Genomic DNA, 25,791 nt, shown 5'->3' with positions numbered 1-25,791 from the left:
AAACCTTTGAACATGGTGTATTGTGGGACACCACTCAAATAGTAGACTGCAAAAGTACATCTTTAACATCTTAACCTGTGAAGGTTCTAGTGAGCAGATGGGCTCGAGTCATTATTGTTATAGAATGATGAGGAACTACCTTCCCAGAGAATAACTCCCCAAAAATCTATCCATGGGCTTGGGAAGTGAGATCGAATAGCTAGGAACGCCTGGCTGATGAAGAATAATGTCTCACAGTTACCATAGATACGTATGGAGGAAGAACTCCTTGTGGTCGCAGATGAGCTGCAGATTCAGGAAGAGCCAATCCATCCTATTAGTGAACATTTCTGGGTGGCTAGTGGGTGCCTTGATGGCAATATGACAATGAATTATTGTCTGCAGTTTGGAGCAATAGAAAACGGCAGTGAGGCCCAGTGCTCTGTAAGCTGACAAAGCTCCATCAGTGGAAATCTGATTGAGTTTCCAGCCTTGGAAAAATGGGATGTGTCACCTGGATGTTCTGGTGATGAGCACTCAACTCTGAAATTCCACAGAGATCCAAAGGCTGGGCCTTGGCAGGATCTAAAGAAGAATTTCATGGGTCTGATTACCGTGACTGGCAAGGCACGGCTGTCAGTGGATTAAGGAGTGAGCTCTTCACTGAGGATGCATTTGCCTGGAGTATTGCATTCTCCTTCAGCAATGAATTTCCAACTGTCCAAGTAGCTGAGGGTAGTATCTCCTTCTTGGTGACTGCTCTTCTCTTCTGGCCTTCTGATGCCCAGGGCACCTTCAGTCATCTGTACACTTCTACTCTGCAGCTTCATTTGATCCTATTTCTGAGTCCTGTGCCCATTTCAGTCTGCATCCTTCCATGTTGGCTTGATGAAGACTTGACAGCCTTGATCAGTCATCCATTGCCCAAGTGATGCCAGGTAGATGACAAACAATTAAGTGATAATGTTCTGTTTCTTTCACTGTACATCAATGTGCTTCTCCTATTATTCATTTCAGGGAATGAGCACTTTTCCATGTTAGTTGGCCTGCCACTAAAAGAAAATGTTCTTGCTGACCTGCTACTTACCTGCACTTACCAAGTCTGTTCACCAAGGGCTTCAAAGCCTACCCCTGCAAAGTCTCAGACAGTCTGAAAAAAATGTCTTTTACTTTGCCCTTAGGAATGTTGTGATTTCATTCTCAACGTCCATGCCATGAAAGCCATTTGTAGAGGGAACACAAGTCATCAGCTGTCATTTTCTCCTGCTGGTATCCCTTCTGGCCCAATTTAGGATGGCAAAGCGCAGCCCTAAACTTTACAAGAACTGTGTGAGACTGGAAGAATACACAATTATTATCATCAGGCTTATATCAGTTACATCAAATGTGATTTTCCAGAGCAGCACAGGAATATTGTAACTTTACAAATCCTGGGTGGAAGGTGACTTACGTGAGCAGGTTTTCTGGTCCTCATTCAATATGAAACCTGGACGACATCTGCAGTTATACCCTGTTGTAGTGTTTACACATATTTGCTCACAGTCATGGTTTCCAGCAGTACACATATTCAAACCTGAAATCAAAGATTACATTTAATATACCCCATCCATTATTGTATTTAGTTATAATAGTAATTGCACACAAACATTAACATCTCAGTGTAAAATGTTTTGCTATAATATAGACTGTGGGTAAATGAGCAAATCTATAATTGTTACCCTAGGAACTTGGTAATGTGCCAACTTTAAAGATCTGCCTTCAACAGTTTTACAGTTGGGAAGCCCATGAAATCACATTACGTCATTCTTTGAATTAGTAAGTGGGATTTTGCATCTCTTTTCAAGTTATCAGTCTCCACAGAGCTCATAACAAAATTGGCAGCTTTTTATTTAAATCCTGAAATGAGTGCTCTCTGATTTGCTAAAGTTTAGAAGAACAAGATGCCACAGTGATGTTTGCTGTATTGGATGCTGAAAAATGTTTCCCTTTTGTGAAAGAGAGAATTTGTTACACTTGAAAAAGGTAATTAAAAAGTGATGGCAAAAACCTTAGAAAATGATTTGAAAGTAGGTATTGGGACGTAAGAAATAATTGGCTCAACCTATGCACCTTGAGAATGAAAAATGTTAATCCAGATACCACCCAGACTGAGTTGGTGAGGATTTAGGTTATTAATGAACTTGAAAGGCAGGGAAAATAAAACAGAAATGAAAAATACTTGATCTCAAAACAAATAGAAAAAAAAGCAAAGATTTGAGTTTGAGAAATAACATGGTGATTCAGTGGTTAGCACTGCTGCCTCTTAGCTCTCGAGACCCAGGTTCAATTCCACCTTTGGGCGACTGTCTATGTGATGTTTGCACGTTCTCCCCTTGTCTGTGTGGACCTCCTCTGAGTGCTCTCGTTTCCTCCCAAAGCAGGTTAGGTGGATTGGCCATGGGATTTGCAGGGTTACAGTGATTGGGTTGATGTGGATTTGATGGGCTGAATGGCCTGCTTCCATTATGTAGGGATTCTATGATTCCAAATAAGGAAAAATGCAAAAATCTAAATTAGGAAGAAAAAGAGAATCAAAAAAAGGGAAGCATGAAAATTTGACCTGGACAGAGAAAATCTTTGATTTCAAGAACAAAGAGTAACAGACATGTTGATGAGGGATCAGATTTCATTCCTAGTTTTGATTTGGCAAGAAATGTTTGCCTATTGCCTAAATTCAGTGTCTGTGAGGAAGGAGGTGAAATATATTTTATGCTCTTTGAGAAAATTGCTATGAAATTACAGTGACAAGACATTTTGAAATCTTCTTACCAAGTGCTTTGAAGGTTTATTTAACCTCCTCCGATGAACAGTCCACACATTATGATACAGGTAAGACTGCGCTTAATGCAAATGAACTTGTTCCGGAAGCTTATGCACAAACATTTACAAACTAAAGAACTGATACAACTAGACACCTTTGGAATATGGTAGAAAAAAGAACTGGTGTTAGTGCATGAAGCTCAAGCATGATTTTGAAATCTTCAGCAGTGTTTTAATGAAGGAATTTAAAAACTGCTCGAGGAGTCAAATCGTACCTAGACAGCTGTAACGTTTCTACTATAAGGGAGGTGGCCATTTTAGCCGATAGCTACAATTCATCCCACAAAGCACACAGGAGGCAGCAAATCATCATTTGCAAACCCACACTGACTGTGTGGAGTTTGCACGTTCTCCCCGTGTCTGCATGGGTTTCCTCCAGGTGCTCTGGTTTCCTCCCACAGTCCAAAAATGTGCAGGTTAGGTGAATTGGCCATGCTAAATTGTCCGTAGCGTTAGGTGCAGGGATAAACGTAGGGGAATGGGAATGTGCTTCGGCGGGTCGGAGTGGACTTGTTGGGCCGAAGGGCCTGCTTCCACACTGTAAGTAATCTAATCTAATCACACAGAAGTTGGAGAGAAAAATGAATTGTTAATAATCAGGATACAAATTTTACTGAAAGGCTGGTCAAATTAAAACGGCAGAGGCTTCAATTAGCACTTTCAATGAAATTGGGACATAAAAATGATTGAAGAAAAGTGGCATTTTTGCTGTAAAGTAGAGAATGTGGAAGCCAGCTGCTGGAAGGTAAAATCCAAGAGAGCAACTTTTAAGGGTCCGCTGAAGTTTCTCCAGAGAATTCCACACCATTGAATGAAGTTTTTGACAAAGTGAGGCCATCCAATGTAATTAGAATGGTTGCAAATTGGACTGTAAAAGATTAAGGAAACTTTTTATTTGAGATTGATTCAAGATTTCATTCTTGCTTAATAAAGGAACCACCAGAGAGATAGACTCAGGGAGAGGGGGTTGGCTCAAAGTTTGCTATTAACAAAAGATGTGCATTTCTCTCTAGAGAATGTGGTAAATAGAAGAGGTTTGATACAGGACGTCGAAAGAAATAAATGATCTATTTCATTGTTCACACCAAAGATAAGCTGTGCTTTAGTCAATGGATTTTTCTTGTCAGAGTGGTGTCACAGTTCAGAGTGCTGAACAGTTAGGCGGACAGACATGATGCTATGTCAATGTCACACCTACAGCATGTGCTAGCAGTTAATATGGCAAGCACACCGTCTATATTTAAAGTAAATGACTCTGTCTGAAAAGCAAAAGGGACCAGTCCTTCATGGGGTCTGCAGTCAGTCAAGGGGTACCACAACACAGTCCAGGGGGATGGCAATGGTCAGTTATGCATTTGGTCCTGTCAGATCCCAGAGATCTGTGCCCTTGCAGATGGAGATTGGGCCACAGTTAGTCCTGCAGGTCAAATGCAACCAGTCTGGGAATTTCAGATAGATCAGTCAGATTGTGGTGGAGCCATTAGCCCAGGGGCTGGGTTACATTCAGTCAGGCTGTCCTGCTAAGGCAGTCCAGGTGCTGGGCCAAGGTTAATCCTGAGGACAATGGTATTAAAATTCAGGGAGTTTATCAGAAGCCAGTCCATAAGGTGCGGGAGGAAGTGGAAAGCTCAAGACTGGGGTGGGGATTAATTGGGCTAGGTCACTGAGGGAATGGCTACAAATAGCCCAGAAAGGTGTTCTAGGCATTGGATTCTAACAGTTGTGCAGCAAACTGTTCATTTTTCAAAATGAAAGAGAGTTGGCATCAAAAGTAGATAACCAGCACTTCTACCTGAATGTGTTCATGTTTTTAATGCTGCTGTGGAAGAGGGGCAGGGAAAACCAATCGTGAGATCCAGTTGCAGGCTTCCTTTCAAGTCAGTGACCATCACAGACTGTCACAGTTCTGTATGCTTCACAGACAGAGAAGGCTGCTTGACTCTGCAAGCAACAAAGCCCGATGTGTAAAGAAGACAGTCTCTATTCAAAGACACAAATTCTACAGCACCCTCAGGATCCCTGGCGATCTGTCCTGGGATAGCCTGGCTTCACCGCTGGCAGTGATTTGAGAAACTCTCCAAAACCTTGGAAATGGTGATTCAATATTACTAACTCAGCAAAATGTTGATAAACATAACCTGCAGCCTATTTGCTATAAGGACTGTAATTCCGTGAAAAATGTTATATGACAAATACAAAAGGGGCACGTTCCTTTCTATAGTTTAAAATATAAGTTGGCTACAAAACAGAAGATAGTGTTTAGTCAATAGTGTTATTAAATTATTTATTACAATAAAAGTTTTAAAATGTAAAATCTTGTCATTTTTGTAAACGAGTAACTACAAGTTTGAATCTCTTGATTTTATTTTCTTTCTCTGCAGATGACATAAAAGTATCTAAGAGTTATTTATTAACAAATGTATTAATAATTATTATGAATTATCAACATTATCAATTGAAAGAATTCTTCCAAAGAACTGTGCATAAGTCAAAGAATCTATGATAATCATTTATTGATATCATAAGGATATAGGCAGCATTTAAGCTCACACCACAACCAATCATAAGCACACAAATTAGTACACATCTATCATAATGTGGCATACACCCAATAGTTAATGACTTACGTGAACATGTTTTCAGATCCTGATTCAATGTAAAACCTGGACGACATCTGCAGTAATAGGATGTTGCTGTGCTCACACAGATTTGCTCACAGTCATGGTTTCCAATAGCACATGCATCCAACTCTGAAATATTTCATTAGATTTAATATGACATTATCCATTAAAAGGTTCTATGAATTCAAATTATGCATTTTCAACATTTACCATGACAGCAAGAGCAAAGATCAATTCAAGAATAAATTTAGGCATCTGAAAAGAATATGTAGAGTTGCCTGTTTACAAAAATATTTCAAACTTCATTACAATCTTCATTTATTAGGAATGCTGTTGAAAAGTGTGGTGTTGGAAAAGCACAGTAGGTCAGGCAGCATCTGAGGAGCAGGAGAATTAACGTTTCAGGCATAAGCCTTCATCAGGAACGCTGTATTGATTTATAAAGGGGAATCATTAATTTATCAGAAATGATGATCCCCAGACAATATTCACTTATAATTTGTAAATCTGGAGTTTTCAGGAATTCAGAGAACATGGGTTTGGTGACATTGTTAATCTTTGGTGGCCGTGTTAATTGGAGTGGTTTGTAGATGTAAACAGCAAATGAGTTAGAAAAATAAAATCTGGACAAAATTAACCAAAAAAGGTTATACCCATAGTGATGGAATGTTATCACAGGAAGATCGAAATGTGAAGAAGTAAAATTTAATCTACCTCACTCACCTTCTCCTTTGAATCCATGTAAAGGACATATTCAAATCATTTTTATATTCCCTGTTAACTCCAAACTCATAAAACAAAAATAAACACTTTCTATTGGCCTGAACAGAGAATTGGAATCTGCTGAATTTTGTGCATTGGTGTGAAAACAAACTTAATAGTTTACCCTGACTGGCAGATGCTTACAGTAGGGCAACAAATATCTTACAGCATATACCTAAAAATAAAATTTCCTTCAAGTGGCTATCAGTTCAGCACACTATAATCAAGCAGAAAATGGAATAATTATCAATATCTACACTAAACACTCATATCCAACTTCTATGTCATGAAGTCTCTCATGACAGATCGCAAATTAAACTGAATCCTGAGGATCTCCTTTTAAATTTTTCATCATTAATAACTCTTCAACATTTCCAAGTGTGGGCAGACTATTAAGTTGCTCTCCAGCTTGGGAAGGTGTAAAGCAAGCAAGGCATTGAAATTTGTAAAGAAGGTGAAGTGGGACATTATTTGTTATCTAAAAGGGCTCAACAGAAATGAGGGATGGCTGAAAGATTATAGGGGCCACAGAAACAGCAATGTAAAGGGGAATGTGAGGATTCTGTCAAAATTCTTAATTTTTCTTTTTCCAACCTAGTTTCCTTATGTTTTCTCCCCAACTGATCAATTCTGGTAATCAGCCTGCTTTAATGGATGTTGAATCTGTATGTATTTCCTTGCATCTCTGGTGTGGCCTGGAACTAGCAAGAATGCAAACCTGGAACCTTACCAGCTTGGATCTGCATAAAATGACTAATACTAGGTGTAAAGTGAATGGAGTAAGTTACTGCTTTTTTATCTTCAGGGTCAGAGTCGAACATTTGGAATTTGAGACTCTGCTTGGGGCATTTGCAATAATTATTCTTGCGTTAATTCACCTATCTGAGTTCAGTCTTGCAGTTTGTTAACTGATTTATCTATGAGATCAAAAATGATTCTTCCACAGATGAGTTTTTGTTGTAACTTGTGTAGTTCAGGTAGTAGATATAGATTCACTAATTAAGCCACATACCATTTTTTTTCCCAATTTATCAATGTACCTTAATATTGTTACTTAAAAATCTTTTTAATCTGCTTTTTAAGCTTAAAATCTTTTTAAGCTGTGCATAACTGTCAAAATTCTTAGTTTTTCTTTTTCCAACCTAGTTTCCTTATGTTTTCTCCCCAACTGATCAATTCTGGTAACCAGCCTGCTTTAATGGATGTTGAATCTGTATGTATTTCCTTCGTTACAAACAGAGTGTTATTGCGCTCTGTTATTTTTCCCGCTTTAGATCCTTTTGTATCCCCTACTACTGGATGTACAGAGCACTCATTGATTTACAGTTGTCTTGAGAACTTATCTACGGAATTTTAATGTTCAGAGATTATCTGTCACAACAGCTGTTCTGCTTTGAGTCTCATCTGGTTGCTAACTGGACTTAAAGCTTAACCAACAATTGTGTTTTGGAAAAATGACGTTTTGAGTTCTTCTCTTCTCCAGTAGATTTCAGGTCTGTTTCTTGACTTTCATGTCTGCCACAATTTTCTAGGCTGTGGACCCTGTCACTGCCACCTTCATTTGTTGCATGGGTTTTAGCGCCATGCCTGAGAGTTTGGTTTTAGACACTTGTTGAAGAGGATACAAGTCAAATAGAGTTGACTCCTCCTACATTGTGCTATTTACACCATGTAGAAAACAGTTCCATGACAACATCATCAGGTTGCTTCAGATTCCTAAAAGCTCTTGCACAACAAACATCCCAAAGGTTACTCGATTGCTACATCACTAATGTCTCTCCAACCACTTATGAGCAATTCTGTTCCTCTCTAGTCAAATCAAGTATTTTCTCCTTGAAAGGAGTGAGGATCCTGATGCCTCCCACCCCCACCTCAAAAGGTCTTTGCCCTCCTCGCCTAGTTGTGGGATAGTTTTTTTTTCTCTGCAATGAGACAAAGGGCAGAGTTGAGTAAAATTAATGTGGACAGAAGGACAGCTAGTGTTGGTAGGAGCAGGAGAAATGGTGAGGTGTCTTTGGTAAGCATCTAGGACATTCAAAGGGCAGGAAGGGTTGGTGGTTTGGAATGATGAGCTGTGTGAGATCAGTTGTGGGGGTATGATGCATGCAGTAGGGACAGTTGTAGTCCTTGAGCCTTGGTGAGATGTGTGTTCAGAGAGTGACAGTCTTGTGAGCATGGGATAGCAGAGAGAAGGTGGTTGGCACTTGCCCTTATGGAACAGAGATGATTTTTAACCTTTCTCCTGTGCTGCTGGGCATTCTCTGAGACACAGGACTGTTGCAGGCCACTGTCTGTGCCCAGGCTGGTTGTGTCTGGTGATGTGACTTCATTTGACCATCTAGGAGAAAGATGGCCTTCCTCTACATCGGGAGCACCTCAAGGTCCCTTTGTGCAAAGGGGAATGAGATTTTCTCTCTGCACTATGTCTGTGTAATAATGTGAGGGACAGTTACAGCACATATGGTGGTGTGTAGCTGGGTTTCAATGAGCAGAAATAGGCCAGAACATCCCAGCAATGGTGAGCTCTTCTGCTCCTCCTGAGATTGCATGAGATGAGCATGAAAGAGCTCAATTCCAAAGTTGATGTGATGAAGAGTGGAAGTTTACATGAGAAAAATTGCTCCAAATGATGGCAGACTGAGTGCCATTAAACTCACTCGACATAATACTTCAACAGAAAATGGGAAATTTCTACTCTGCTTATGTGTCAAAGAATCTGCGGTGGTCACTTCTGTGTTATCACAAGGACAAAGGTAATGTTTAGGCTCATACAACAAGATATAACCACACAGAATAATCCACGGCCATCATCACAGGATAAACTCATTGAGTAGAGACTTACGTGAGCAGGTTTTCTGATCCTCATTCAGTGTAAAACCTGGATGACACCGGCAGTAATATGATGTTGCTGTGCTCACACAGATATGCTCACAGTCATGGTTTCCAACTGCACACATATCCTCACCTGAAATATTTCATTAAATAAATGAGTAATTTCTCTAAAAATTGATGAAGGAAGAAACCTTGGCATTCATTGTTGCATTTTAATTTTGTCTCATCATTCAAGATGTCCCTTTTTGACTCAGCTATTGCTTACCTGTCATCGCATAACTTAGTGACAAAGTTTGTTTGGCAGTGCTCCTGAGAAGTACCTTGAATGTATTAACGCATCAGAGGTGCAACATTAATACAAATTGTTGCTATGGGTATATGTGGTTCCTGTGCTGGATATGTGAACTTTCTAATATCACTCAGATATACCTATTTCCACCTTGGTCTATTGTTTCAATGATTTCCTCCCATACACAAGTGTAATTAGGACTTACAACCACAACTCCTATAGAGATAAATATCTTAATATTGAAGTATGTACCTTTTTTGATAGACCAACATTTTGATGAACCAAAACACAAAATTACTGAAAAAGCTCAGCAGGTATGGCGGCACCAGTGAAAAGAAATCAGAGGTAACATTTCAGGTGCAGTGTCCCTTCCTCAGACTCACTAGATGTAAAACTTAAATTCTGATTTCTCTTCACAGATGCTGCCAGACCTGCTGAGCCTTTCCAACCATTTCTGTTTGTGTTTCTGATTTAAGGCATTTAGTCCATTCAATTTTTATGAACCAATCTAGTTGATTTTCAACCACAGCAAAGAGTAAAACACTTAATATTTGCTGGCATTATTGAGTGATCTGTGGAAGTTTAGATAAAAAAACATGATATTGCTAAGTCACTTACGTGAGCAGGTTTTCTGATCCTCATTCAATGTAAAACCTGGACGACACCGGCAGTGATACGATGTTGCTGTGCTCACACAGATGTGCTCACAGTCATGGTTTCCAATAGCACACATATCCTCACCTGAAATATTTCATTACATTAATTTTATCTTAACCACAAAAGTTTTTAATGAAGAAAAACACCTTAGTATTCATTGTTGTGTTTTAACAGGAGCAAATATCATAAATAAAACATTTTTTATGGGCAATGTTTTAGTTTATGTCAGATATATAAGCAAATGTACAATTATTAATCAAAAAAAGTGGTATGGGGCTTGTCAGAAATCATTGGTATGGCTGACTGCCTGTCAGACTGTATTAGAGGACGTTTGCAACCCAACATGCATCTGATTTCCTGCCAAGCACCGAAGTGACATTAGCAGACTGTCATCGAGATATCTGGGTGAAGTGGTGTTTGTGTATTACTGATCATTCAGGATGTCTGAGTTTGTGTCATAACCTACACTGTCAGATGTACCAGCTACATTACTACATCTCATCTTACTGAATTAAATAATACAGTTATGGATGAGAGATTTATGAATTAATTTAGTTTCTTTTACAACACTACAAGTGTGGTTGAACAACATGTTAGCAGTGAGAGACTCACGTGAGCAGGTTTTCTGATCCTCGTTCAATATAAAACCTGGACGACACCGGCAGTGATACGATGTTGCTGTGCTCACACAGATGTGCTCACAGTCATGGTTTCCAACTGCGCACATATCCTCACCTGAAATATTTGGAGTCACAGAGTCATAGAGCTGTACCGCATGGAAATAGACCCTCCGGTCCAACTCGTCCATGACGAACGGTTATCCTAGATTAATCTAGGCCCATTTACGAGCATTTGGCCCATATCCCTCTAAACCCTTCCTATTCATATACACATCTAGATTCCCTTTAAATGTTGTAATTATACCAGTGTATACCACTCTAGCGACTCATTCCATACATGTACCACCCTCTGTGTGGAAATGTTGACCCTTAGGTTCCTTTTAAATCTTCTCCTCTCATCTTTAAACTATAAAAACTAATGAAGGATACCATCTAGCATTCATTGTTGTACTACAATTACAGCAAAAATCAAAACAAAAATATTAACATTGCACATAGAAATGTGCTATTAGAAGTATTTCAGGTGTGGAATGCAAGAAAACCTACAATTGGTGCGCTACAAAATTGCTAATAGGTGATCTTGGCGATTATCTTTGGTTGAGTTGTTTGCTCGGACACATCAGAAGATATCTGAACCAATCAGGCAATGCTCGGCCAGAGTTAAATGAAGCTGTACACCTTCATCTTCTCCTCCAAGATGTTCCTTTTTGACCCATCTGTTGCTTACCTGTCCTCACATGATTCAATGACACAGTTTGTTTGACAATGCTCCTGAGAAGTGCCTTGGTTTGCGTCACAGGTGCTATATTAATGCACGTTGCTGTTATGGTTCAATGTGGGTCTTGAGCTAGATATATGAACTTCACAATATCACTCAGCAATACCTCTTTCCACCTTGATGCATGGTTTTAATGATTTCCCCTCATAAATTCATGCTATTAGGACTTATAAAGAGAACTCCTACTGAAACAAATAGCCTATATGGACGTATGTACCTTGGAGTGATAGATGAACATTTTTATGAAATACTTCCGTTGATTTTCAACATTAACAATGAAACATAGAGTGAAACACTTGAAAAGTAATATTTGCTGGGATTATTGAGTGATCTGTGGAAGTTTAGATAAACAACATGATATTGCTAAGTCACTTACGTGAGCAGGTTTTCTGATCTTCATTCAACGTAAAACCTGGACGACACCTGCAGTAATATGATGTTGCTGTGCTCACACAGATGTGCTCACAATCATGGTTTCCAGCTGCACACATATCCTCACCTGAAATAATGCATTAAATAATTCAATTACATCTACAAAAATTATGAAGGATACAATCTGGCATTCATCATTGCATCCTAATTGTAGTAAAATTTAAAAATATTAATATTGCAAATGTAAATATGTTATTAGAAGTATTTCAGGTAAGAAAACCTACAACTGGTGCTCCAAAAAATTGCTGATAGGTGATCTTGGAGATTATTTATGGATTGAGTTGCTTGCTAGGACACAGAAGATATCTGAACCAATCAGACAATGTTCAGCTTGAGTTAAATTAAACTGTTCACTTTTGTCTCCTCCATCCAACTGTTACTTTTCGAATCATCTGTTGTTTACCTGTCCTCACATGACTCAATGGCACATTTTGTTTGACAATGTGGAGTTTAATTTAGATAAATGTGAGGTGCTGCATTTTGGGAAAGCAAATCTTAGCAGGACTTATACACTTAATGGTAAGGCCCTAGGGAGTGTTGCTGAACAAAGAGACGTTGGAGTGCAGGTTCATAGCTCCTTGAAAGTGGAGTCGCAGGTAGATAGGATAGTGAAGAAGGCATTTGGTATGCTTTCCTTTATTGGTCAGAGTATTGAGTACAGGATTTGGGAGGACATATTGCGGCTGTACAGGACATTGGTTAGGACACGTTGGAATATTGCGTGCAATTCTGGTCTCCTTCATATCGGAAAGATGTTGTGAAACTTGAACGGGTTCAGAAAAGATTTACAAGGATGTTGCCAGGGTTGGAGGATCTGAGCTACAGGGTGAGGCTGAACAGGCTGGGGTTGTTTTCCCTGTAGCGTCGGAGGCTGAGGGGTGACCTTATAGAGGTTTACAAAATTATGAGGGGCATGGATAGGATAAATAGACAAAGTCTTTTCCCTGGGGTCAGGGAGTCCAGAACTAGAGGGCATAGCTTTAGGGTGAGAGGGGAAAGATATAAAAGAGACCTGAGGGACAACATTTTCACGCAAAGGGTGGTAAGTGTATGGAATGAGCTGCCAGAGGAAGTGGTGGAGGCTGGTACAACTGCAACATTTAAGAGGCATTTGGATGGGTTTATGAATAGGAAGGGTTTGGAGGGATATGGGCCGGGTGCTGGCAGGTGGGACTAGATTGGGTTGGGATATCTGGTCGGCATGGAGAGGTTGGACCGAAGGGTCTGTTTCCATGCTGTACATCTCTATGACTCTATGAGAAGTGCCCTGGATTATATTAGTGTGGAACAGGTGTTTTATTAATGCAAGTTGCTGTTATGGTTCAATGTGAGTCTTGAGCTGGATACATGAACTTCATAATATCCCTCAGAAATACCTCTTTCCACCTGGATGCCTGTTTTTTAATGATTTCCTCTCATACTTAGTGCAGTTAAGACTTATAATGAGAACTCCTCATGAAATAATTATCCTGATATGCATGCTGTAACTTGGGGTGATAGATTTACATTTTTAGAAATCACTTCAGTTGATATTCAACATTAAAAAGAACCATAGAATGGAACATATTAATATTAATATTTGCTGGGATTATTGAGTGGAAGTTTAGATAAACAACGTGATATTACTAAGTCACTTACGTGAGCAGGTTTTCTGATCTTCATTCAATGTAAAACCTGGACGACATCGGCAGTAATATGATGTTGCTGTGCTCACACAGATGTGCTCACAGTCATGGTTTCCAATAGCACACATATCCTCACCTGAAATAATCCGTTAAATAATTGGATTGCATCTACAAAAATTGATGAAGGATACAATCTGGCATTCATTGTTACAACTTAATTGTAGCCAAAATCAAAACATTAATATTGTAAATATAAATGTGTTATTAGAAGTATTTCAGTGAGGAATGTAAGAAAACCTACGATTTGTCTTGCTGATAGGTGATCTTGGAGATTATTTGTGGATCGAGTTGCTTGTGAGGACACATCAGAGGATATCAGAACGAATCAGGCAGTGTTCAGACAGAGTTAAATTAAGCTGTCCACCTTTGTCTCCTCCATCAAGCTGTTCCTTTTTAACTCATCAGTTTCTTACCTGTCCTCACATGACTCAATGAGACATTTTGTTTGACAATGCTCCTGAGAAGTGCCTTGGATTATATTAGTGTGTAACATGTGCTATATTAATGCCAGTTGCTGTTATGGTTCAATGTAGGTCTTAAGCTCGATAGATGAACTTCATAATATCACTCAGAAATACCTCTTTCCCAACTTGATGCATGGTTTTAATGATTTCCTCTCATACTTAGTGCAGTTAAGACTTATAATGAGAACTCCTAATGAAATACTTACCCTAATATGCACGTATGTACTTTGGAGTGATAGATTAACATTTTTAGAAATCATCTTAGTTCATTTTCAACATTAACAATAAAACTTTGAGCAAAACATGTTAATATTAATATTTGCTGGGATTATTGAGTGATCTGTGGAAGTTTAGATAAACAACATGATATTGCTAAGTCACTTACGTGAGCAGGTTTTCTGATCCTCATTCAATGTAAAACCTGGACGACATCGGCAGTGATACGATGTTGCTGTGCTCACACAGATGTGCTCACAGTCATGGTTTCCAATAGCACACATATCCTCACCTGAAATATTTCATTACATTAATTTTATCTTAACCACAAAAGTTTTTAATGAAGAAAAACACCTTAGTATTCATTGTTGTGTTTTAACAGGAGCAAATATCATAAACTAAAACATTGCCCACAAAAACATTTTATTTATGTCAAATACATAAGCAAATGTACAATTATTAATCAAAAAAAGTGGTATGGGGCTTGTCAGAAATCATTGGTATGGCTGACTGCCTGTCAGACTGTATTAGAGGACATTTGCAACCCAACATGCATCTGATTTCCTGCCAAGCACCGAAGTGACATTAGCAGACTGTCATCGAGATATCTGGGTGAAATGGTGTTTGTGGTCGACAAGGTTCCCCATGGGAGACTGATTAGCAAGGTTAGATCTCATGGAATACAGGGAGAACCATGTGGATACAGAATTAGCTCAAAGGTAGAAGCCAGAGGATTGTGGTGGAGGGTTGTTTTTCAGACTGGAGGCCTGTGACCAGTGGAGTGCCACAAGGATCGGTGCTGGGTCCTCTACTTTTTGTCATTTACATAAATGATTTGGATGCGAGCATAAGAGGTACAGTTAGTAAGTTTACAGATGACACCAAATTGGAGGTGCAGTGGACAGCAGGATCTTGACCAGAAGGCCAATGGACTGAGAAGTGGCAGATGGAGATTAATTCAGATAAATATGACGTGCTGCATTTTGGGAAAGCAAATCTTAGCAGGACTTATACACTTAATGGTAAGGTCCTAGGGAGTGTTGCTGATCAAAGAGACCTTGGAGTGCAGGTTCATAGTTCCTTGAAAGTGGAGTCGCAGGTAGATAGGATAATGAAGAAGGCGTTTGGTATGCTTTCTTTTATTGGTCAGAGTATTGAGTACAGGATTTGGGAGGTCATGTTGCGGCTGTACAGGACATTGGTTAGGCCATTGTTGGAATACTGCTTGCAATTCTGGTCTCCTTCCCAACGGAAAGATATTGTGAAACTTGAAAGGGTTCAGAAACTATTTACAAGGATGTTGAGCTATAGGAAGAGGCTCAACAGGCTGGGGCTGTTTTCCCTGGAACGTCAGAGGCTGAAGGGTGACCTTATAGAGGTTTACAAAATTTTGAGAGACATGGATAGGGTAAATAGGCAAAGTCTTTTCCCTAGGGTTGTGGAGTCCAGAACTAGAGGGCATAGGTTTAGGGTGAGAGTGGAAAGATATAAAAGAGACCTAAGGGGCAACTTTTTCATACAGAGATGGTATGGGTATGGAATGAGCTGCCAGAGAAAGTGGTGGAGGCTGGTACAATTGCAACATTTAAGAGACATTTGGATGGGTATATGAATAAGAAGGCTTTGGAGGGATATGGGCTGGGTGCTGGCAGGTGGGACTAGATTGGGTTGAGATATCTGGTCGGCATGGATAGGTTGGACTGAAGGATCTCTTTCCATGCTGTACATCTCTAAGACTCTATGACTCTACTGATCATTCAGGATGTCTGAGTTTCTGTCGTAACATACACTTTCAGATGGACCAGTTGCATTACCAGACCTCATCTTACTGAATTAAATACCATAGTTATGGCATTACCTACCCATGAGAGATTTATGAACAATTCTATGAATTAATTTCATTTGTTTACAACACGAACAGTGTGGGTAAAAACAGGCTAATGGTGGGAGACTTACGTGAGCAGGTTTTCTGATCGTCATTCAATGTAAAACCTGGATGACACCGGCAGTAATACGATGTTGCTGTGCTCACACAGATGTGCTGACAGTCATGGTTTCCAACTGCGCACATATCCTCACCTGAAATATTTCATTAAATTTAATATATCTTGTCCACAAAAATTGGTGAGGGATATAAATATAAAATTAATTGCTGTATTTTGATAGTAGCAATAATCACAATCAAGATTTTTCATGTAAAACTATTACAAATAATTATTGTAGTTTTCCTGAGAAAATCTACAGTTAATGTGCTGACATCTAGGTGGGTATCATTAGGGCTATTTGTATAAATGAGCTGGAAGCAGTGGGGGAAACCAGAGCTAGCAATGTAGATTGTTAATTACATTTTTATAATCAACCATGTACTGTTAGATTAGAATGTATTACAGCTCTATCTTGGTCTCCTCCTTTATTCATAACTTTTTGACCAAGTTTTTAATCACCAACCACACATTCTCTTTTGTCTCAATAACAAGTTAGTTTGACAATGCTCCCATCTAATTAATATAAATGCAGCTTGCTATTAATAAAAATGGATAACATGCTAGACCTGTTAACTTCCTCTAATATCATCTTAAAATGTTTATTTTTATGTTGAAGGATTTGTATCATTGTTTCCAGTTTTGGACTAAAAGACAATTGTGATTTTCACTGAAATAATATTGAAAGAGAACACCCTTCATTGGACTTGTGTACCCATGTGTGATTTATTATCTGTTTTGATATTCAATATTTAAGTAAAAGTTAATAAAATAATGAGCTTGAACATAAGTTACCTGGACAGCAAACTATCAGAGAAAATAGGTTCTGAAACTTCTGACTAACATCCATAATTAAGTTAATCCATAAATAGAAGCACCTTTTTAATTAAAATTGAGAATAGTGGTTCTGACATTAGTTTGAATCTCTGAATTAGTTGATTCCAATATCCAGAGTAATGCAGCCATTCAGAACACACAGGGCTGAACCTTACCTTCTTTTTTGGCTAAGCTTGAATTGCATTGTGTTTTTATTCAGAGTTTTGTCATTGCAAGGCCCAGCAATGTCTCTGGTTGTATCTGACCAAACGTGCTTCAATAATGACCTACCACAACTCTTTGGTGTCTCTAACATTTGATTTCCCATCCCATCTTACCACACCTCTTTTCTCAGTGGCTATCCTGAATTCACCGACATCCCGTTCACCAAACCATCTTGCACCCCAGACTAACGGTTAGGCCAATGCTACCCTGCTTGGCTCCTGACATTTGCCCTGGACATTGCACTCAGGGGGAAATGGCTGTCCTAGTTTGTGGGCAGGGTCCTGGAAGTCCTGGGGGACAGGTTGGTAATGACATGGGACTTCCTCCTCCACCAGGACCAGCTGTGGAACTCACAACGTCAGACCATGCCAGCCTGGTCCAATGTTGCGATCTGGGTTAAAGCAGTCTCCTACAGCATTGTAGGAAGAAGGTCAGTCTCCATCACAACTCTGCTAGGGTAAGTTCCACCATCTTCTTTCTGATATTCCACATTCCCTCTAACTCTGCCACTGTACTCACTTGCCATCAAGGTTCAAGTTCTACCACTCTCACTAATGCCTGCAACACCGTTCCCATTCACTCTCACCCAGCCAACACATTGGCCTCAGCACTGCCTTCTCACTCATTCAGGACATCACCCCAACTGAACCAACTTTCCCCCACTTTCCCAATGCCTCCCACTTTCATCTGCTGTAATACAGCCCGTCTCTCTCTCTCTCTCTCTCTCTCTCTCTCATTGCAGGAGAAAAGCAGCAACATTAGGGCCAAAACAGTCAAGATGATGGTAGTCTGCCCATCTTCCAGCTCCTCGCCCCTTTATGAAGATCCTAACTCTGACCAAATTAAAAACAGAAGAACTGTAGATGCCACACATCAGAGACAAAAATAGAAATTGCTGGAGAAGCTCAGCAGGTCTGTCAGCATCTGTGCAGAGAAACAGAGTTGATGTTACAGATTGAGTGACCCATCTTCTGAGCTGGGCCTAGGGCTGATATCAAAGGTTACCCCGATTTACTGTGCTAGGAAACCCTGAATGGAGGCTATCGTCCTTGACTTAATTGGAGATTACTGACGACTGTGACAAGCTGAACAAAACAAAAGAAGCAATAAATTGCAGGTGCTGGAAATCCAAAACAAAAACAGAAATTACTGGAGAAACTCAGCAGATCTGGCAGCATCTGTGCAGAAAGAAACTGTTCCAGGTCCGATGATCTGTCTTCAGAACGATGACAAGCTTCCCAGTTTTTGAGTCTGCACTATGTGAATCGACAAGGCAGCAATAATTTAAGTCTAGAAAGTTTGGCTAAGGGGACAATGTGGAAAAAGCAAGGGAAGGCCAATGACTCAGGTGTACTGAGAGCACGCCGGTAAGTTCAGAGTCATTGTGCTCTATGATTGGAGGCAAAAAGCCCTGAGATACAATCTGGGCTAATCCCTGAGCTGGGTGTGTATCTCTGAATTCACACTGTCATTGCTGCAACATTACAATGTGAGTTGTTCTGGCAGCTCAAGGTGCAGTGTTATATTAGAGAGCATCTCGTAAATTAATTAGAGAGGGGCCGTGAGGGTTCTGAGAGGTTGGCACATTTCTATGGACATGAGGTGCATGTGCCTGGAGACCATGGAAGGTGTGCTGAGATGCTGGTGCCTAGTTTCCAACATGGAGGTAATTTACAGCAAGCAGCTAGCTGAAGCAGCCAGGAAGCTGCTCCGATTTCCTTGTCGTGTTTTCCTCAACGGTGGACTTGTTTGACAAGTTTGGTAAGATGGGAAGCTGAATATTAATGAGGTAAATTGGCGTGTTAACAAGACATTTAACAAGCAATGATCCTCATCAATTAGCAACTCATTGCTGCCTAGCGAGGATCTAGCCATGCCACATATGATGTGCGTATACGATGGCATGAATCTGTCCCAAAGGTGATAGGGACATTGGTGCCTGAGTCTACCACCTGTTACTCACACCAATCAGCTACCTACCTATTAGATTCTGCACATGGCCTTGTTAGTATTTGTGGGTGTGTTCAAGTGAGATACCTTTGAAAGATTGGAAGGAACACATTAATGATATATTACTTACGTGAGCAGGTTTTCTGATCCTCATTCAATGTAAACCCTGGACGACACCGGCAGTAATACGATGTTGCTGTGCTCACACAGATGTGCTGACAGTCATGGTTTCCAACTGCGCACATATCCTCACCTGAAATATTTCATTAAATTTAATATATCTTGTCCACAAAAATTGGTGAGGGATATAAATATAAAATTAATTGCTGTATTTTGATAGTAGCAATAATCACAATCAAGATTTTTCATGTAAAACTATTACAAATAATTATTGTAGTTTTCCTGAGAAAATCTACAGTTAATGTGCTGACATCTAGGTGGGTATCATTAGGGCTATTTGTATAAATGAGCTGGAAGCAGTGGGGGAAACCAGAGCTAGCAATGTAGATTGTTAATTACATTTTTATAATCAACCATGTACTGTTAGATTAGAATGTATTACAGCTCTATCTTGGTCTCCTCCTTTATTCATAACTTTTTGACCAAGTTTTTAATCACCAACCACACATTCTCTTTTGTCTCAATAACAAGTTAGTTTGACAATGCTCCCATTTAATTAATATAAATGCAGCTTGCTATTAATAAAAATGGATAACATGCTAGACCTGTTAACTTCCTCTAATATCATCTTAAAATGTTTATTTTTATGTTGAAGGATTTGTATCATTGTTTCCAGTTTTGGACTAAAAGACAATTGTGATTTTCACTGAAATAATATTGAAAGAGAACACCCTTCATTGGACTTGTGTACCCATGTGTGATTTATTATCTGTTTTGATATTCAATATTTAAGTAAAAGTTAATAAAATAATGAGCTTGAACATAAGTTACCTGGACAGCAAACTATCAGAGAAAATAGGTTCTGAAACTTCTGACTAACATCCATAATTAAGTTAATCCATAAATAGAAGCACCTTTTTAATTAAAATTGAGAATAGTGGTTCTGACATTAGTTTGAATCTCTGAATTAGTTGATTCCAATATCCAGAGTAATGCAGCCATTCAGAACACACAGGGCTGAACCTTACCTTCTTTTTTGGCTAAGCTTGAATTGCATTGTGTTTTTATTCAGAGTTTTGTCATTGCAAGGCCCAGCAATGTCTCTGGTTGTATCTGACCAAACGTGCTTCAATAATGACCTACCACAAATCTTTGGTGTCTCTAACATTTGATTTCCCATCCCATCTTACCACACCTCTTTTCTCAGTGGCTATCCTGAATTCACCGACATCCCGTTCACCAAACCATCTTGCACCCCAGACTAACGGTTAGGCCAATGCTACCCTGCTTGGCTCCTGACATTTGCCCTGGACATTGCACTCAGGGGGAAATGACTGCCCTAGTTTGTGGGCAGGGTCCTGGAAGTCCTGGGGGACAGGTTGGTAATGACATGGGACTTCCTCCTCCACCAGGACCAGCTGTGGAACTCACAACGTCAGACCATGCCAGCCTGGTCCAATGTTGCGATCTGGGTTAAAGCAGTCTCCTACAGCATTGTAGGAAGAAGGTCAGTCTCCATCACAACTCTGCTAGGGTAAGTTCCACCATCTTCTTTCTGATATTCCACATTCCCTCTAACTCTGCCACTGTACTCACTTGCCATCAAGGTTCAAGTTCTACCACTCTCACTAATGCCTGCAACACCGTTCCCATTCACTCTCACCCAGCCAACACATTGGCCTCAGCACTGCCTTCTCACTCATTCAGGACATCACCCCAACTGAACCAACTTTCCCCCACTTTCCCAATGCCTCCCACTTTCATCTGCTGTAATACAGCCCGTCTCTCTCTCTCTCTCTCTCTCTCTCTCTCTCATTGCAGGAGAAAAGCAGCAACATTAGGGCCAAAACAGTCAAGATGATGGTAGTCTGCCCATCTTCCAGCTCCTCGCCCCTTTATGAAGATCCTAACTCTGACCAAATTAAAAACAGAAGAACTGTAGATGCCACACATCAGAGACAAAAATAGAAATTGCTGGAGAAGCTCAGCAGGTCTGTCAGCATCTGTGCAGAGAAACAGAGTTGATGTTACAGATTGAGTGACCCATCTTCTGAGCTGGGCCTAGGGCTGATATCAAAGGTTACCCCGATTTACTGTGCTAGGAAACCCTGAATGGAGGCTATCGTCCTTGACTTAATTGAAGATTACTGACGACTGTGACAAGCTGAACAAAACAAAAGAAGCAATAAATTGCAGGTGCTGGAAATTCAAAACAAAAACAGAAATTGCTGGAGAAACTCAGCAGATCTGGCAGCATCTGTGCAGAAAGAAACTGTTCCAGGTCCGATGATCTGTCTTCAGAACGATGACAAGCTTCCCAGTTTTTGAGTCTGCACTATGTGAATCGACAAGGCAGCAATAATTTAAGTCTAGAAAGTTTGGCTAAGGGGACAATGTGGAAAAAGCAAGGGAAGGCCAATGACTCAGGGGTATTGAGAGCACGCCGGTAAGTTCAGAGTCATTGTGCTCTCTGATCGGAGGCAAAAATCCCCGAGATACAATCTGGGCTGGGTGTGTATCTCTGAATTCACACTGTCATTATGGCAACATTACAATGTGAGTTGTTCTGGCAGCTCAAGGTGCAGTGTTATAGTAGAGAGCATCTCGTAAGTTGATTAGAGAGGGGCCGTGAGGGTTCTGAGAGGTTGGCACATCTCTATGGACATGAGGTGCATGTGCCTGGAGACCATGGAAGGTGTGCTGAGATGTTGGTGCCTAGTTTCCAACATGGAGGTAATTTACAGCAAGCAGCCAGCTGAAGCAGCCAGGAAGCTGCTCCGATTTCCTTGTCGTGTTTTCCTCAACAGTGGATTTGTTTGACAAGTTTGGTAAGATGGGAAGCTGAATATTAATGAGGTAAATTGGCGTGTTAACAAGACATTTAACAAGCAATGATCCCCATCAATTAGCAACTCATTGCAGACTAGCGAGGATCTAGCCATGCCACATATGATGTGCGTAAACGATGGCATGAATCTGTCCCAAAGGTGATAGGGGCATTGGTGCCTGAATCTACCACCTGTTACTCACATCAATCAGCTGTCTACCTATTAGATTCTGCACATGGACTTGTTAGTATTTGTGGGTGTGTTCAAGTGAGATACCTTTGAAAGATTGGAAGGAACACATTAATGATATATTACTTACGTGAGCAGGTTTTCTGATCCTCATTCAATGTAAACCCTGGACGACACCGGCAGTAATACGATGTTGCTGTGCTCACACACATGTGCTCACAGTCATGGTCTCCATCGGCACACATATCCTCAACTGAAATATTTCAATAAAATATCTTATCCATAAAAATTAGTGAAAAGAAAACAACCTAACATTTTTTACAGGAAAATAAACTGGCAACGTCAATGTAAACATTGCCCAGGAGAAGAAAATGTCCTGTAAGTAATATTTCACGTGGGTGATATGAGCAAGGCTACAGTTATTTTCCTGAGAAAGTGATGACGGATCTTCATAAGAGATTAGCTGTAAAACTGAGCTACTCGCTTTGCTGTTTCAGAGGGTAGTTACATGTAGTTGTTAACCTGATTTAACTGAAGTTCCATATCACTCTCTTCTCCTCCAAAAGTTGTACAATCTAGTTTCTGATCGACTATGCAAAATATCCCCTCATGTAGCTTGGTAAACTTTGTTAATGCTCATGTGAAGTATGTTATGACATTTTATAATGTTACAGTGGCTATGGAAATATAGGTTGTGGCTATGTATGAGTACTATGCTGAGCATGTGAACCTCATAATGATACCTAGAACTGATCTCTTCCAATTGAGTCACTATTTCATAGAAGAGAATCCCTACAGCATGGAAGCAGGCCACTTGTCCATATTTTAGGGCAAGGTGTATGTGATTTGTGACCATATTAATTCTAATTGATGTGGATAAGAATCAATATTTGTCTTCCCACCTCATCGAAACAATTTCTGCATGGTTCCCATGTCACCAAGCTGCTGCCAGTGACAGGAAATACAGGCATATTGCTACACACAAGGTGCAACAGGCAACCTGCTCCTCTTAAAGAAGGCACAGTGGCTCAGTGGTTAGCACTGTTGCCTCACAGCACAGGGACTCAGGTTCGATTCCCATCTCAGATGACTGTCTATGTGGAGTTTGCACATTCTCTCTGTGTCTGTATGGGTTTGCTCTGGTTTCCTCCCACAGTCCAAAGATGTGTAGGTCAGGTGAATTGTCCATGCTGAATTGCCCATAGTATTAGGTGCATTAGTCAGGGATAAATATAGAATAGGGCAATAGGTCTGGGTGGTTTACTTTTCAGAGGGTCAGTGTGGACTTGTTGCCCTAAAGGGCCTGTTTCTAGACCGTAGGGAATCTAATCTAAGGCCTTAGTCTGCAATTAAGCTGGGAAAAAAAATGATTGCAGCAATTAAAATTCTTGTGGATTTAACACAAGGGCAGGTACAGTGCTGGTGCCATAAGTGGGCAGGAGAAGAGCCCATCTCAGAAACTCAGCAACCCACAGGGATGTTCTTAGAGAGGAGTGACAGCAGTTAGCCAGGAATGTTAACTACAGGAGGTTGGAGCTAAGGATCTGGAAGTTAGATAAACATCATGATGGCTTAGTGGTTAGCACTGCTGCCTCACAACACTAGGGACCTAGGTGTGATTCCACCTTGGGTGACTGTCTGTGTGGAGTTTGTACACTCTCTCTGCATGGGTTACCTCCAGGTGCTCTGGTTTCCTCCCACAGTCCAAAGATGTGCAGGTTAGGTGGATTGGCCATGTTAAATTGTCTGTCGTGTGCAAGCTAGGTGGGTTAGCCATAGGAAATGCAGGGTTATATGGACAGGATAGCTGGTTGGGATGCCCTTCGTGGGTCAGTGTGGATGTGATAGGCTGAACTGCCTGCTTCCACACTGTTAGGATTCTAGGTCTAATGCTCTCATGTGAATTAGTCAGGTTACATGTTACTTATTAACTACAGTCTCTCATGCTGCTCAGTGCACCACGTCCCTGTCACCAGTCCCTGGAACTCAATTCTCAGGCCTAATATCCCGATATTCTCAGAAACGTAATAACATTGCTAGCTTCACACCACCTCTTACGGCAGCCACATGGTTCCAGCTCTTGGTGGCCATACCATCCAAATACAAGGTCATTCTACCCTTTCTCTTGCAGGATAAGGCAATAAAAGGGAGCCGGAGCAGAGCAAGTGGAGGGCAAGGACATTTGCATCTCTTAAACACAGATGACTCCCAGCATTGTCGAACCTGTTGTGATGGTGCTCACAGCATCTAATGTCACTGAGAACTATGAGCATAATGATTGCATCTTGCAAGCATTATGTTCTTTTTAACTGCCAGCACATCCTCGTCCTGCTTTCCAGTAAAATAGGCAAACTGCTGACAGTGTGACACTTGCTTCTCACCCCTAAACCAGTCCATCTTCCTCTTTTGAATTCATACTTTCAGATGCCAAAGAATGGTCATCTGCCCAAACATAGTACACCCAGAGGAAGGAGACAGAGCAATAACACAGCAGTAATGCAGAGGTCCAGTCACTTCCTCCATTGCTGCATCAGCCTATGGTACTGCACTTACATTGGATGTGAGAGGGATAAGCTCATGGCAGGTCATGGCACGAGTGGGCTACAACCAGGGCGGAATGAAATGTCAGCTCATATTGCACTTGAAACAGAACTCTTCTTCTCTCCGTCCATGGAGATTGTTGGATCTGCTAAGTTTCTCCAGGACTTCCTGTTTTTCTTTCAGATCTCCATCATCCACAGTATTTTGCTTTTATGAAACATTTGCTTGTTTACCCATTCACCAGAGGGTAAGAGAGACATCAGATGAGGGAGTCAATGAGGCTGCAATACAGGATATTGCTGGAGAACATGCACATCCAGATGTTGGATACATTGTGTAGCCTGCGAAGAGGCATGAAGCAGACCTGCTCCAATATGGTAGAGAGCATGGTGTAAAACCTGCCCTCTCTACAGCCTCTGAGCCAGCTCTGTGTTAGGCTGAAGACTCAGAGGTTGTCTAAGTACCTGTTGGAGGCCCTGTGTGGACAGATTGCCTGTTCCTCTGATATCCAATAGTGTGCAAAATATAGTAAAATTCCCCAAACAGTCCAGAGTACTTCCAGATAAATTCTCATGGAAAGAATGTCCAAATATTTAGCTCACCTCCAACCAGGGTGCCTGACTCTCAATTATTTTGCTGTTTCTTGCATCTTCTTTCAGGACTGGACAATGCAGATGTTACCAGAACCTGACTTGTCCAAAGTTGGGATATCTAATCTCACATGAGCAGGTTGGGCCATGTAATGGTAAATGCAGCAACCTGAAACCAAACCATTGAAGTGCAATCTATAGCTAGCAAACCAAGGCACTAGCTGTCCCGAGCGAAACAGGAAAGGCCTATCTAGCAGTGCTAGAAGTAGCACTATATGAATACATTCTTCACCCGAAAACTGAATATTTTGGCTCATGCCACCTACAACCAACTATGTTCTTACAGGTAAACCATG

The 25,791-nt window shown here is 40.5% G+C and overlaps 1 protein-coding gene across 3 annotated transcripts in view; it reads right to left on the bottom strand.

The window, feature by feature from the left end:
- Positions 1 to 25,791, bottom strand: part of LOC140466848 (uncharacterized) — a 49,820-nt gene that overhangs the window by 3,511 nt on the left and 20,518 nt on the right. For all 3 annotated transcript variants that reach the window (XM_072562576.1, XM_072562593.1, XM_072562584.1), the window contains exons 5-15: positions 22,435 to 22,557; positions 19,298 to 19,420; positions 16,151 to 16,273; positions 14,364 to 14,486; positions 13,468 to 13,590; positions 11,774 to 11,896; positions 10,612 to 10,734; positions 9,961 to 10,083; positions 9,064 to 9,186; positions 5,466 to 5,588; positions 1,430 to 1,552 (exon numbers count right to left, since the gene is read on the bottom strand). In XM_072562576.1, the coding sequence (XP_072418677.1) occupies positions 1,430 to 1,552; positions 5,466 to 5,588; positions 9,064 to 9,186; positions 9,961 to 10,083; positions 10,612 to 10,734; positions 11,774 to 11,896; positions 13,468 to 13,590; positions 14,364 to 14,486; positions 16,151 to 16,273; positions 19,298 to 19,420; positions 22,435 to 22,557 (1,353 nt within the window). The remainder of the gene's footprint in view (positions 1 to 1,429; positions 1,553 to 5,465; positions 5,589 to 9,063; positions 9,187 to 9,960; positions 10,084 to 10,611; positions 10,735 to 11,773; positions 11,897 to 13,467; positions 13,591 to 14,363; positions 14,487 to 16,150; positions 16,274 to 19,297; positions 19,421 to 22,434; positions 22,558 to 25,791) is intronic.

The sequence above is a fragment of the Chiloscyllium punctatum genome, chromosome 3 (genome assembly GCF_047496795.1).
Source record: "Chiloscyllium punctatum isolate Juve2018m chromosome 3, sChiPun1.3, whole genome shotgun sequence".
NCBI lineage: Eukaryota > Metazoa > Chordata > Chondrichthyes > Orectolobiformes > Hemiscylliidae > Chiloscyllium > Chiloscyllium punctatum.
The sequence above is the reverse complement of the archived record's forward strand: the minus strand, read 5'-3'. Positions and strand labels throughout refer to the sequence as shown.